The sequence below is a fragment of the Pelodiscus sinensis genome, chromosome 7, assembly GCF_049634645.1.
Source record: "Pelodiscus sinensis isolate JC-2024 chromosome 7, ASM4963464v1, whole genome shotgun sequence".
Taxonomy (NCBI): Eukaryota; Metazoa; Chordata; order Testudines; family Trionychidae; genus Pelodiscus; species Pelodiscus sinensis.
The window spans coordinates 12,391,330-12,406,134 of NC_134717.1; the positions used below are offsets into that span (position 1 = coordinate 12,391,330).

Genomic DNA, 14,805 nt, shown 5'->3' on the forward strand with positions numbered 1-14,805 from the left:
TATCACGGACCAGCAGGTTGCCACTGAGAAGCTTTAAAAACCACACACATCTCATCCCTGCATGCTACTGGTCCATCGCCAACCAATTCAGGTGAGACAGCTGCTGAGGCTGTTGCCATGGAAGTGCATTGCCCTGGAAAAAGAACGGTTGCTCCAGGAAGCTTGGTAATGCTCAGAAGATTATTATTGGCTTGACATGCCTGGGCTCCCCAAACAGGAAAACCATAGGACTCATGGGCCTATTATTTGCCCCATCCCAATAAGAATCAGAATTTATAAACAGAAAGGTGTTTCTTCAGGGTACATCAAGGACCAGTTGACCCCAATGGCAGGTATATGGACATAAATGCAAGGAGGTCTGGGAGGCTCCATGATGCAATGATCTTTTGGAATTCTCCTCCATTTACCTTACCAGAGAAAACAACCTTACCTGTTGTCCCTAGGATCACTATGGACATTAACAATGTGCACACTGCTCTGGTTATCCCAGGAGACCAAGCTTGTCCTCTGGTCCACAAAGCCATTCACATGCAGCATGGAGTGGTGGGAGGAACGGTTTCACTACCACCTCAGGAGCTGCCAAATGGTAGTGAATTGTGCATTTGACTATCTGAAAGGAACATGTTGCTGCTGCTGGTGGAACAGGTTGGAAGCAGCCAAGAAAAGCCTGCCAAAGATTACAGCAGCATGGTTTATTTTGCGTAGTATTTGTGAGAGCGAGGGGGAAAGCCTTAAGGATGAGTGTGAGGCCGAGGTGCAGTGACTGACTCAGTGACCTAAGTAGTCTGCAAGGCATTCCGTAGAAAATGGAAACCAGATAGGCAGTAGTGTCTGGGGTGCCTATTGCTCTTATATTGAGTCTGTCTGAAATTGTGCAGCTGTGTATGCAGCTGTTAACACATGGAGTGGGAGTGGGATGTTTTGTGAGCTTATGGGCAGTTTTGTGAGCTTATGGGCAGCTTATGCAATATTGTGGCAATCCTTATTTCACCACCTACCTTTGACTAGATGCAATTGTAAAACCTTATGCATTAGGTGTATGGAACCTCTTCCTTAGGGGTATGGAATAGTTTCCCTGCAAGGAGAGATTTAAAAGATCGGGACTATTCGGTTTAGAAAACAGACGACTGTGACAGTGGTCTGTAGAATTATGAATAGTGTGGGGAAAGTGAACAGGCTGCAGGTTTAAAACAAATAAAATGAAGTATGTCACACAACACACCATCAACCTGTGGAACTCATTGCCAGGGGATGTTATGAAGGCCTGAGTTAAAAAAATTAGATAAGATCATGGAGGATAGGTCCATCAATGACTATTAGCCATAGGGCTCCATGCTTTGGGTGTCCCTAAAAGCTCTGACTACCAGAAATTGGGACTGAGGATGGACCACTTGATAATTTTCCTATCCTGTTTATCTGGCACTGGCCACTATTGGAAAACAGGCTACAGAGCTAGATGGACTACTGGTTTGACCCAGTATGGCAATTTTTCTGTCTTTATTTAAAACAATGATTTTCGATGTAAAATGCATTGACGACGTCTCATGAATAAAGTTTTCAAAGTTTTTATTATTAAACACAAATAATCTTGAAATGAAACCGCACTGAAACAATAGGGTTTTTTTTATTATGAAACAAAATAATCACCTAACACCTACGAAAGAAATGTTTAAAACACTCAAAGTGGTGCAGTGGAGAGCACATGGGTGGAGAGTGGAGGGGCGTGCTTAAAGTCACGACGCCTCTGCCTCTTTTTTCACAGGCTTCTGGTGTTGAGTGGAAAAATTACCAGGGTGCAAGTGGGCTTATGAGCTCTCTGCTCCTATGTGTAGCTGTTCTCATTGCCTAGAGCTTGGGGTTGTGAAAAGTATGGCCTCTAGGAGCACTGCTGGGGGAGGAGGGTACAGCAGGCAGGAGATACTGTATTGCGCAGGATCTGCATAATATGGCAGGGTGATGGTTTATAGCACTGCATTGCCTGCTACAGTAACAGCAACATGTGCAAAAGCCGAGCACTTCCCTCTGCACTGCCTCTGGATCTCCCAGCTTTTTTAATTTTACTTTTTACCATGCCAATGCCCTCCACGGCAACCGTCTTGCTGGCCTCAGCCATTCCCAAAGATTTTCTCCCTGTCTGTTTCTTTCTCCATCCTTGTTCTCCCACACTGCCTCCACCTTCCTTTATTTGGGATTTTTTTTTGACTCGGCCATGACCTCAGTGAACATTTCAGCCTGAGTTTACCATTAGGCATTGGAGGCTGTGCAGAACTTGGTTTTAGGGGGAGGTGGGAATTCTGTTGCTGGTTTGGCTTTGCAGTTTTGGAATGACTACAGCTACACTACGAACTTTTTCCAGAAGAGGTTTTTGTACAAACCTCTTCCAGTGTGCATCTCATTTGCATATCTCAAACTCATTTGCATAGTCTTCCGATCCTTTTTATGGAAGAGGCTTTTGCACAAAAAAGCACTGTGTAGTTGGCGTCTTTTTGCGCAAGAAAACCTTTTTGCGCAAAATCCCTTCTTCCTCATTTTGATGAAATTTTGTTTAAAACATTGAAATGAAGCATTTTGATAAACATTCTATTCCTTGACACTGACATTTTATAGTACGCATTACTATATATAGGTTTTAAACATTGTTTAGCAGGAAAATATTCTTTCCAGCTCAGAAAAATAAATGTCAAAAAGTCAAAATTTCTCATAGAATGGAAATTGTTTGAACTAGCACTACACACAGCTAATGGGCAGGGAGAGGGCTTTTCATATGAATTTAAGCTAGTTACTACAAGGCAACAGCTGCTAGAAAACTCATGCCTGCTTTGAATGCAGTAGACCACACAAGCCAAGCGGTTGCCAATGAACCAACATTGTACTGCATTGCAAAACAATGGTCCATCAAGCATGAAAATAATTAATGAAATCAAGGATCAGCTGGATCTAACTGCTGATATCTTCAGATGTTTTTTGAGCAAAGATGTTGTTGCACAGGTATCTTCTCATGATGGAAATAAGGCACAGGATACAAAAGACCAAGGTAGGATATAAAAGACCAAGCTATATATAGAGATGGAGAACAAAGAGTACACGATTCAGGAAACAATATAATCACTGCAGGAGCATTGCTAACACTGCTTGCTACTAGGAAGTGGTGTCAGTTGCAGATAACAGTGCCCGCACCTTGAAGTGCATCACTAAGTTCCTGCCAAAAAAATTACCATCTCAGTAGACAAAAAGTGGAAGAACAGAAGAATTGTTTGATCTCCATTTTAAACAAGGAACAAAAGTAGAGGGAAAAAATAAGTGATTTGCTCAGTCACACAAGATCTGTTCAGATCTTCAAGTACCAGTCACAATGCACTTTATTGCCAATATAATCCTGCTGCTCTACTGGTACCGTCTGGCAGCTGAAAGTGCCAGGCAAATGGCAATTATACCTGACAGAAGGCATGTTAGCAAACTGTTGGGGGTATAGAAGTAGTGACACGTAGCAGATAAAAGCAGAAGTAGATGTCTTTGCCAGTAATAGTTCTCTTCTACCTCAATAGCAAATGGAAATGCCTCAGGCTCATTACTTTAAGAACTATAGTGGTTGAGTTTTGGGATGAGCTATGGCATTTAGGGCTGACAGGGAGTTAAAAATTCCCATAGGGTAAACTGAACTGCCACTCCTTTTACTAGGGAAATGATATAACATGAAGGGGAAGAAAGTGAGACACATAATAGGAAGAAAAGGAGGCATGTAAAAAATAGTTTGCAAATGTAACCACGTAACCCCTAGCAGTGACATGCGCTGTGGGCTCTGCAGTAAAGCTTAAACAAGCTTTATGCTGCAGAGCTTGCAGCAAAACTTCCCCAGGGCTGTGTCCAGACTCAGGGTTTTTTTCCGAAAAAGTAGCCTTTCTCCGAAAAAACTTCACCTGAGTCTAGACTGCAGCCACGTTCTTTCGAAATTAAATCGAAAGAATGCGGCTTTTCTTTCGACGGTGGTAAACCTCATTTTACGAGGAAGAACACTTTTTCGAAAGTGCTCTTTCGAAAAAAGGTGTTCTTGAATGCAAACAGGGGTTTTTCAAAAGAGAGCATCCAGACTGCCTTTCGAAAAAGCGGCTTGCTTTTTCGAAAGTTCCACTTGCAGTCTAGATGCTCTTTTTCGAAAGAGGCTTTTTCAAAAGTATCTTTCGAAAAAGCCTCTTTCGAAAGAGGCTTGTAGTCTAGATATAGCCCAGGTGTGGGACAGACAGCCCCTGGCAGCACTGCTTCTGGGAAGCCAGCATGTAGCTTGCGGTGGGGGAAAGAGGAAGAATGGACAGGCCTGCCACGGACAGGGGCTGCTCTGGCCAGGGCTGGAGCAGCCCTCTGCCTGGGGTGAGTGGGGAGCTTCTCCAGCCCCTACCAGTTAACTGGAACTTAGGGTTACTAGGTAGCTTCAAAAAAAATACTGGACACACTTGATCTCAGATGGGGAAGGGGACCGGCCAGCAGGAAGCAGGGCTAGCCAGGAGTGGGTTGGGGGCAGCGAGGCTGGGGGCAGCAGGGCTGGCTGGGAGGAGGTCGTGGGGAACGGGGAGAACTGGCCAGTGGGGAGCAGGGCTGGCCGGGAGGGTTTCAGGTGGAGTGGAACGGACCCCGGGGGGAGACGGGCAGGGGGAAGAACCAGCCAGCAGGGCTGGCCCGGGCACATGCAGATCCCAGGGTGCTGCCCATCCCGTGCACAGTCCCAGCAGGATGCACTGGCAAGTCCGGCCCCGGGGATTCCATCCCACCACTGCTCTGCCCCCTCCTCTACTGCATAGCTGTGTACTGCCTGGCTGGTAGACATGCTCACGGAGTGTGAGCATGTCTACCAGCCAGGCAGTATGCTACTACGTACTGATACTCATGATAATAAAACTTAATTAGAAAATACTGGACATTTATATATCCAGTATTTTCTCAATTTGTTTCCTGGACAGAAAGTTCAAAACCGGACACCTGGCAACCCTACTGGAACTTAGTGGGTGAGACTAGGAAACCGATGGCTACATGGAAGAATCAGTTCACTAATCCTTACACTTCCACGGGTATAGAAAAATCTTGGAGTCAGTTACCCAGCCTGAAAGCATTTCAGTCTATTATCCATACTGCAGAACTGTTGCAAGGTTGTACCTGCAGCATGTACTACTCCTATACGCAGGAGCAACAAGTGTGATGCACTTTACCTTTTTTATTTTGTCCTATAACAGGATGGGTTTTACTTTCCACCTTTTAAGGAAGAGAAATCCATTTAGTTCTCTGAAATCTCAACAACCCTAACATTCATGGTGGTTAGGAGCTGACACCTTTCAAAGATGATGCCATAGCATGTATTAAACAGGAGAAGTTACAAAACAACCTTGGCTATGTCCAAGATATGCCTTTGAGAGTTAGTCCTAGGATTTTCCATGTAAGATTTTTTTTATTGCTGGGGAGGTAATTGCTACAATGTGATCAAAGCCAACAAACTCTTGCCTGTTCCAATAATAGGTTGCTTTTCCCCTTTAATACAGATATCCAGAGTGAAAAATGCTATTACTCTATTTAACATTGAGAGAGGGGGGAGATGGAGGGAATGGCACATAACCAACAGTATGATCAGGTGACTGATACTGGGTCACTGTTCTTGCCTAACATTGTACAGTCTAGTTACTAGAAGTCTTCAGAGTGTACTAGGTATATTAACTATGAAGGATGGACTGAAATCAAGCAGGTTTGCGTCACTCTCTCAGGTTAAGGGAAACCAGCCATAGTTGAGTCAGTATAGAGCAGTGGTTCCCAATCTTTTTTTTAAAAATACTGGGGGACCAGCAAACCAAAACTTTTGGCAGACTGGTAACATTTTATTTGCATATTCATTACAGAGCAGAGTTTGCCGATATCTACAACATTAAGAAAAAAATTCACAGAAAGAATTCCACTCTGGCTGCAGCATGGGGCACCTCCTCCCCCAGAGGCACCCTCTTTAGTAACTGAAATTGTTTCACAAGTGCTACCATCAGTCACCTCTGCCCTCTCCCCTTTCCCCACCATGGGTTGAGGGAGTGCCATTATACCTCCCCTTCTGTACAACCCCTGCCTTGTTTCTCCCTCCCCCATTTCCCCTCAGTCTCCCTCCATTGCACTGCTGCTCCCATCCCCCAACCTCCCTTCAGCACCTCCTGTCCCCCTCCCACATCCCTATTCCCCCCCCCCCCCCCAATTCCCCCCTGCCCATGCTAGCAGCAGCTTCCCTGGGCCCTAGACAGCAATCAGACAGCTCTGCTGGGAGCAGCCCCGGGGCCAAAATCTCCCCTGTAGCTCAGGGTACACAAGGCCCCATTCCCAGGGGGAGAAAGGGAGGGTCTCCTCCCCCTCTCCCCCCAAGCACTGTCTCCCTGGGGTACGGGCTAGGCTGGGGATGCTGCCCTGGGACAGGCCCTGCTGGAGATTCCTCCTCTTGGCTGCAGCCCAGGCTCCAGGAGCCCATAGCAGCCTCCTCTCCATCTCAGTGATCACTTCCTCCTTGCCTGCTCCTGGGTCCCAGAGTGACACCCATGCCTGTGCTTGGGCAGGGTGCAGTGTCCTGGCTGGTGGTGGTTTGCTGACTGGTGGCTGGGAACTGTTGGTCTAGAGAACCAGACAAGCAAGAATCCTGCTACACTGTAATAATATTGATAGTCTTAAATTAGTCAGTTTGCCACAGATTGTTGTGGTACACTAGCCTTGGATAACTTAGTTATCCATTATGTCTCTACTATCTCTAGTGTAATTATGGTAACAGTGAGGGTATGTCTACACTACCCCCCTAGTTCAAACTAGGGGGGTAATGTATGCATACCGAACTTGCTAATGAAGCCTGGGATTTGAATTTCCCAGGCTTCATTAGCATAAAGCCGGTGCCGCCATTTTTAAAAGCCGGCTAGTGCGAACCTCGTGCCGCGCAGCTACTCGCGGCACGGGCTAGATAGTTTGGAATAGCTTGCTAGTCCGAACTATCTGTACGCCTCGTGGAAGCCGCGCGGCACGGGGTTCGCACTAGCCGGCTTTTAAAAATGGCGGCACCGGCTTTATGCTAATGAAGCCTGGGAAATTCAAATCCCAGGCTTCATTAGCAAGTTCGGTATGCATACATTACCCCCCTAGTTCGAACTAGGGGGGTAATGTAGACATACCCTCACTGTTTAAATTTTGCTATTCAATTGTGAAAGGTTACTGGGGCCCTCTAGTGGGCAGGACAGGTGTGAAAGATCTCAAAACTAAAAGCAGCTAAGCTACAGCAAACAGGACATGCAGGAAACTTGTGTTTCATCATAGCTAGTCTTTTGGCAAAGGTTTGTCCCTAACAGTTATAAAGTGAAGATTAGCTAATGTAGTCAAATCCTGGATTAAAAGGCCACAAAAGACATGAGTAACAAGTGTACTTTAATCATTTAGTGTAAAGGTATCCAGTTATTTAGGTGTACATTTATACCTGATCAGCTAGTTAAGACAACAGTTTAATCTGAACTGACAAACTCAAACTGCAGTGCACTACACATCCACTACTACCAGTAAGGCATATTCCAGTGCAAGTGATGAGTGGACTCAGTTCTTAGATGCCATATTTGCTCTTTAATTCTTCCACTTTTGCTATGTAAGCTTTCATTGCCTCTTCTTTGGACATTCCTGAAATCAGGAGATATGCATTAGATAGAATCATAGGACTGGAAGGGACCTCAAGAGGTCATCGAGTCCAGCCCCCCACCCTCAAGACAGGACTAAGCTCTGTCTACACCATCCCTGACAGATGTCTATCTAACCTGTTCTTAAATATCTCCAGAGAGGGAGATTCCACCACCTCCCTTGGCAATTTATTCCAATATTTGACCACCCTGGCAGTTAGGAATTTTTTCCTAATGTCCAATCTAAACCTCCCTTGCTGCACTTTAAGTGCATTACTCCTTGTCCTGTCCTCAGAAACCAAGAGGAACAAATTTTCTCCTTCCTCCTTGTGACACCCTTTTAGATATTTGAAAACCGCTATCATGTCCCAAACTAAACAAGCCCAGTTCATGAAGACTAAAGTAGATGAAGACTAAAGTATTCTAGCTATTTTCCCTAGAGAGTACTTGTAATCACTTGTTACACTTAAGCAATCAAGGTTTGCCTTAATTTGTCCAGTAGTCTGTTACACTCCAAAACCACTTTAAAGCAGCAAGGACAAATGGTTGCTTCAGGAAATCATCTTAGTGCCAGTCACTTTGTATCAACGGACATTAAAAGGGCTAGTGAGTAAGCCTCATACTGCAGTAGAGTAACAAGAACTCACTTGAAAAATTCTGAGCATGCCATAGCATCATGATTTTAGGGGAGGCATTCTAACTCGCAAGCTATAGTACCTTCATTGAATGAAGTGAGCCATTCACCTTAAATAACTGCAATTACTCCTAAGGAATCATTTGTTTGTCCAGCGCTTGTGCTCTAACCTGTAACTTATGCTCAGCTGGTTGGCTATTTAGCAGCAGCCTAAATCTTTACAACATTGGAGTGCTACTGTTAGCTGATCTAATGCAGCAGTTTTCAATCTGTGGTCTGCAGATCTTTGGGGGGTCCAGACTATGTTTAAGATTTCTATAGGGGTCCAAGCCTCTATTTGGAATATAAAGGTCTGCAAATGAAAAAAGTTGAACACCATTGATCCAGCTAATCTCTATTAGATAAGCACTATAGGCAAAACTATGATGGGGTAACTCCTGCACATCATGAGCTGAACCCTAGGACAGCTTGAGGATCACCCAGCTTGTACCCTGCCCTTTTCCCAGGAGCAGTTCTCTCTGCCATCCCACCCAGTGATAGACATGGAGTTGCTACTTGCTTTCCCAACAGGAGGACTTCAAGCAATCTCAGCTATAATTTCCTTGCACCACAGAAAGTATAGGCTGGCCTGTTTCCTGAGAAGCCTCTTTGGACTGCTACCTGGTGACAGGATTTTAACAAGGGGAGGAGGTGGGATTAAAACTGTAGCCTGAAAGAACAATGCAGCTACAGGACAGGCTATACTGAAAACTCACTTCTACAAGTGCAAAAAGCTAGAGATTTACACCCTTGGTTGGACAGTTGGTAGATTAGAAGGGAACAGATCACATGTGACACCAAATTAGAGATGGAACCTGCATTATTTGCAGGATTCCTTAAAAGAAAGTACTTCTACAAAGTATGCACCTTTGTCTAGTTACAAGCCAGCTTACTATGTCTAAAAGGAATTTTAATGCCAAGTTAGCTTCTTGTTTTAAGCCGGCTCCTAGTGGGTACTGGTTCCCACCTGCCGCCATGCATCCCTGGAAGCTGGCTACTGCCTCATGCATCCCTGGGAGCTGGACTGGGAGCCACTTGTAACCGTTTGGTTAACCCATAAGCAGTTAACTCTTTACACTGCTACGCTTACATCCCTAGTATAGATAACAGCAATACCCTCCACTGTTATCAGAGGGTGGCTTAGCAAAACGGTTTGCACTCTAGTCCCCCCCAGCTCAGGTAGCAATGTACCTAGATATTCTAGAATCTAGGAAGCCATGAGGTAAACTGAGACACTAGAGACAATCCTCCTTGATTATAACTCAGTTACTTTGTCCCATGTACTTGCATCAATAGTATTGAGGGAGGGAGGAGAATGGTTCAAAAGTTGGCACTAGCCTGGCACTTTGCACTCCAAGATTAATTCCTTGCTTTGCAACAAGTTTATTTAACCTCAGGCCAGTCGGTGCCTTTGTCCACTCAGCACATGGAGAACCAACAGTATTTCCCCTACCTCAGAGGAATGGGTGAAGAAAAGCTGAAGACTGGAGTGCTCAGATACTAGGGTAATGACTACATAGATCTAAAACATCAATAACCTGACACCTTTCCAGGTAGCTACTGATTTGAATTCTTCAGTGCCAGCTAAGGATGTTGAGGTGGGTAGTTGTAATAGTGGATACAAATTGTATCTACTACATGATTAGCCAATAAGGGAAGGCACTGCCCCCACTGTGGCTCTGCAGTTTAAATGTTAGTTCTTCTGCCCTACTATGGTAGCTAGCCATTAAATCACAGACCATACAGCAAGTTAATTAGGAATTGCTGCTGGCTGGCTCAGGTTGTCTGACATGTAGTCATGGAAGACTCACTCATTAAGTAGCAAGTGTATTGAGTTTTGTAACCAATCCTACTGTTTTCATGTCATCCGTATTCAATGTTTACCTTTTAATTCGTTCCAGGCATCCCATTTCGCTTTGCCTTTGAAGTCCATGAAACCAGGGCGCTCTAGGACAAAGTTAGCCACAGAGAGTTAATGTGGTTTTATCTAATGACTGTTTGGTACCTCAAATCCTTTCTGGAGATTGCTCGACATGGTGGCTCTCCTCAACATGGTCTCATTTTAGGCATCATCGGCCTGCCTGAATTAGCATGTTTTAGGCTACACTATTTTGTTGAGCTGCAAGAAAATGCACTGTTAATACTAACAGAACTCCACGTCATTGGTCAGAACCCATGTTTACCATGAAGTCCATTTACAGCCTTCAGTTTACTTCGTGCACTTGACAGCACTGTCATTCCATCATCTTGTGAGGTCTGTTTACTTATTTGTGGGGGCACTTTATACAGTAACAGAGAAGACACTGACAGCAGTCGTAAGACAAACAAGGCATGAGGCTCAAGGGCAGCTGTAGGAAGAGCCAATCAATCTGAATGCTTGTTCAACTCAAAATTAGTAACCTTTCAACAAGACAGGTAGAGGAGTTGTTAGTTGTAAGTAACCATAAGGTTTGTTAGGAGCAAACCACTAGGGATGGAGAGGGTTACCTAGTTACCCTGTAAGCACTGCCTTTCCAGCATGCTTGCCAGTATAACCAGCACCTAGAGCAGCCTGTAGCAGGCCAGTTAAACATAGGTTAGCTGATTAACATTTTAAATGGGATTTTACATGCCTACAAGCCACAGCAGAAAACTGTAGTACTGTACATCTTGGAAATATATATTAACTTGAAGGTATTAGAGATGCTGAGCTGTAACTCACTTGAGGTGCAAAGTACTGTAGCCAAACAGATGGCATAATGCACAAACGTGAGAATGGGAAGAGGCTTCCTATTAAGAGTAACTTTCAACTCTAAATCTTCTCAAATGAGTAAAAAACTCAGTTCCCAATTAAATTTAATGGAATTGCATGCAGTCATAGGTAAGTGGTATGAGGAAACTGGCTAAATACACAGTCCTGCATTAACCTTGTGCCAGCCTTACAGCAGCGGAGTGACCTGTAGCATTAGTTGGCAGTTCCACCTATTAATCTAGAAGTAAGGTAGCTCTGTTGCATTTCCTATAGTCTACTAGAGGCAGCTTTAACTAAGATATTGATAGCTATATAAACTAGCTGTAGCTTAATCTTATGCAATACAATTTATGGCCAGATTTTTTCCACCCCCGCCCCCCCCCAAAAGTAGTGAAGAATGCACAGTGGAAAGAGTACGCAGAGAATGAAATGGTAAGAATACAGCATTACTTTCATCTTCTACCAGCTCCCAGCTGTAGACTGTTCGGTCACATAGTTTGTCACATGTGATAGGAGTACTGCTGCTCTGACGTAACCCTAAGTTTCCATAAATCTGGATATGGTCTAAACCTGAACATGTAAAATGTTGCCACAACAGTGCTTTAATGCAGCAGTATGATCACAGCAGGAGCACTGGAGAGAGCTCTCCCAGAGCTGTAGGGAGACCACCTCTAGGAAGGAAGTGGTTAACAGCACAGGATCCTGTTTCACAGGCACTTGACAGCACTGTAACACTCCTACTATCCAGTCAGCTGAAGTGGGTTGTGCTCACAAAAGCTCATGACATGTTGTGTTAGTCTTTAAGATGCTACTAGACTATTTGTTGTTTAAGTTGTTCCTGTTACAGACTAACTCTGCTACCCCTCAAACTCCTATTTGAGAAAGTTACAGTGCAGTAACTTGCTTCCACTCTCCGTATCTGAGAGATTTTTGCCTGAGAAAGTAGAAATGCAATTGTTTACTTATTAGTGATTTGCAAACTAGAAGTGAAGGCTGTGTTGCATTACACACAGCTCAATTTTATTAAAGAATAGTTTACTGCAAGACTGATATACATCTGAAGCTAGTGATTAAGCAAGTACCTCTGCCAATATTTGAGCACTTCATTTATTCCTCTATCCTGAAAAACAAACCTAGCACTCCTTTTCAATACACACCTGTGTTTACATCTCCCACTGTAGCTTGTTTGAAGTGACCATAGATGAACAGCATTTCTTCATCTGTTGGTTTAGACTTCAGTTGCTTAACTTCTTCTGCAGCTTTATCAAACTCAGCCTAAATGAAAAGAAAAGTGCATGAAAAGATCAAGAGTGTTAATTTCCACTTTTGCTTCGAGATATTAGTGTAAATCTTGAAAGAGCGTAAGGTTTGTTTGCAGATAACAAAAGAGAAAGGATTAGGGATGTAAGCAACTAGTTGACCAGCGATGCAAGTAGCTGCTTTCCCTCCCTGGCTGCCTCTATAAGGGGGAGTGGGGAGGGAGCAGGAGCCAATGCTGGGAGAAGCCAACTTAAAAGCCAGTTCCCCCCAGCACTGTCTCCATGGGGGGGGGGGGGGGAAGAGGGGCGGGGAGGGACGGACAGGGGAGGTAGAGGCACAGCAGGAAATTGCACAAGCAGGGACTGAAGCAGTCTCCGCTCACACTGCTCCTGCTGCAATTCGGCTCTTGTACATTTCAAAGGCTCAGGGCCAATGGGGGGTTCCCCACTGGTCCCACACTCCCTGCAGGGTTTCCGCTTTTGGACTGTTAGCTACAGTTCAAAGGCAGAGGCACCCTTATAGACTAATCAAATAGTTGATGGAAATCCCATCAGCTATTTAATCTAAATTTAACATTCCCTAGGAAGGATACAAAAATTGAAGTTGAAACCAAGTCTAGTGTTCACTTGAAGTTATGAAGCATTCTACTTCGCTAGATAACTGTAATTATTAGCATAAGTCACTTTGAACTATGTTACTAATCAGTATTTTCAACTCTCCCTTTGTTACTTCAGTTTGTGCCCTGTAGGATTAGGAGTGAAAGGCTGCTATTGTAATATCAGCAGGATCAGAGATGTTTGCGAAAACACTGATGGGGAAAGAAGTTGGGAAAAGCTGCAATGAACACTTGGCAGAAAGGAGGCCTTGAATACAGCCCTCACAAACATTAAGCCTGCCTCCTCCCCCCATTACAAAAGTTCACTTTGAGAGTCCACCTCCACCTTCCATTTTTACTGGTGATCTCTCATCCCAACCTATCCATCCAGCAAGTGGCCTCTTCCCTGTATATTCTGTGCAACCCTATCAGTTTACTATCCCAAATATTACACAGCAGAGATTTATACAAGTGCTTTGTAGCCACCTCCCTCTCCCTTTGGTTAATCGAAATACTATCTCTGATGGAGATGCACACAACTAGCAACTACTTCTAGTTAACAGTGAGGACATGCCAACGCCTCAACTTGTGTCCCTGCAGTTACCAAGCTAGACCTCGGTGATATGAGTGTTCAGGCTCTGGAACAGAGTCTCCTTTCAGCCCAGCATTAGCACCACTGACTTCAGCGGCGCTTCAGTTACTCTGACGGGTACCTGGATGATCAGGCCCCTGGCTCTTCACCATGCCCCCTCTCTAGCCCTGTGGGCATCGGACTCTCACTCTGCCCTGGCACCCAGAAGCGCTTGTGCGCCCAGGCAGGCGCCTCTCTCTGAGCGGCTCCTTGCCTCCCCCCACGCAGGAGCAGCGGCGCGCCGGGCTAGGAAGCGGTGAGACAAAGGGGCTGGAGAAGGCGGGTCCCACCCGTGGGAGATGGGTGCGGAGCATGCGCCCCTCCCAGCCCCCCGCCGTACCCTCAGCCCAGTTCCCGGGTAGGGTCCTTCCAGCCCCCCCTCCGGGATACAACCCCCGCGGGGGAGCGCGGAGAATCCGCCTGGGGGCAGGCCCGCCCCGCTCCGGCGCCCCCGGCCTCTCCCTGGCAGCGGGGGAGGCAGAAGGGGGGGCCCCACGGAGCCTCCAGCAGAGAAGGGGGAGCCGCCCCCTCGATGCGGGGAAGGGAGGCGGCGGCACAAGAGCGGGATGGGGGGGGGCGCAGACCAGGCGCGCGCAGCCTCCCCTCGTCCCCACCGAGGGGTGGGAGCAGCGCGCCGCGCCTCTGGCCCCGGCCGTACCTGAGACATGGCAGCGAGCTGAGCGGCGGACCCGCAACCTCGGTGTCTTCACGTACCGCAGCTTCTGCTACTGCTGCGCCACGCCCACCACTTCACCCATCGCCAGAGCGCCCGCCGTCCAATCACAGCGCCCGGCGGGAAAGGGGCGGGGTCGCGGCGCGCGGCGGCCAACCAGGGTTCCATGAGCGGGGAGGGGGGGAACAGCTCCAGTCCCGCGCCAATCCTCCCCCGCGAGAGGCGGGCTCAGGGGCGCCGCCAATCACCCCAGGAAGGCGGTGGTCAGAACGCTCGACTCCAATCCCGGAAGAGCGGAAGGCGAGGCAGGGCGCTCAGAGTGAGCGCTGAATGGGGGAGGGCAGAACTCAGGGAGGGGGCGGGGACAGCGCATGGATGCGGCCAATCACGGAACCGTGCGCGTTCAGCCGGGTCCCGTCCTTACTGTGGAGGGTCACGTGACACGGTTGGCGCGAGCGAGGGCTGAGAAGCCGGAAGTGGCCGCGGGCCGATCGTCGCTGTAAGAGCCGAGCGGGAGAGTGGCGGTTTGAGGGGCGGGGCCGGCGAGGGAGCGCGAGCTCGGCGGTTGGCGGGGAAGTCTCTAGCAC

General features: G+C 46.6%; 1 protein-coding gene across 1 annotated transcript; it reads right to left on the reverse strand.

The window, feature by feature from the left end:
* Positions 1–7,399: 7,399 nt before the first annotated feature.
* On the reverse strand, positions 7,400–14,362 carry DBI (diazepam binding inhibitor, acyl-CoA binding protein). The gene is made up of 4 exons (XM_075933227.1): positions 14,204–14,362; positions 12,217–12,334; positions 10,213–10,275; positions 7,400–7,659 (listed from the first exon to the last, which is right to left on the reverse strand). Exons 1-4 carry the CDS (start codon positions 14,210–14,212, stop codon positions 7,586–7,588), a joined length of 264 nt encoding a protein of 87 aa, XP_075789342.1. The 5' UTR covers positions 14,213–14,362; the 3' UTR covers positions 7,400–7,585.
* Between the last annotated feature and the right edge of the window lie 443 nt (positions 14,363–14,805).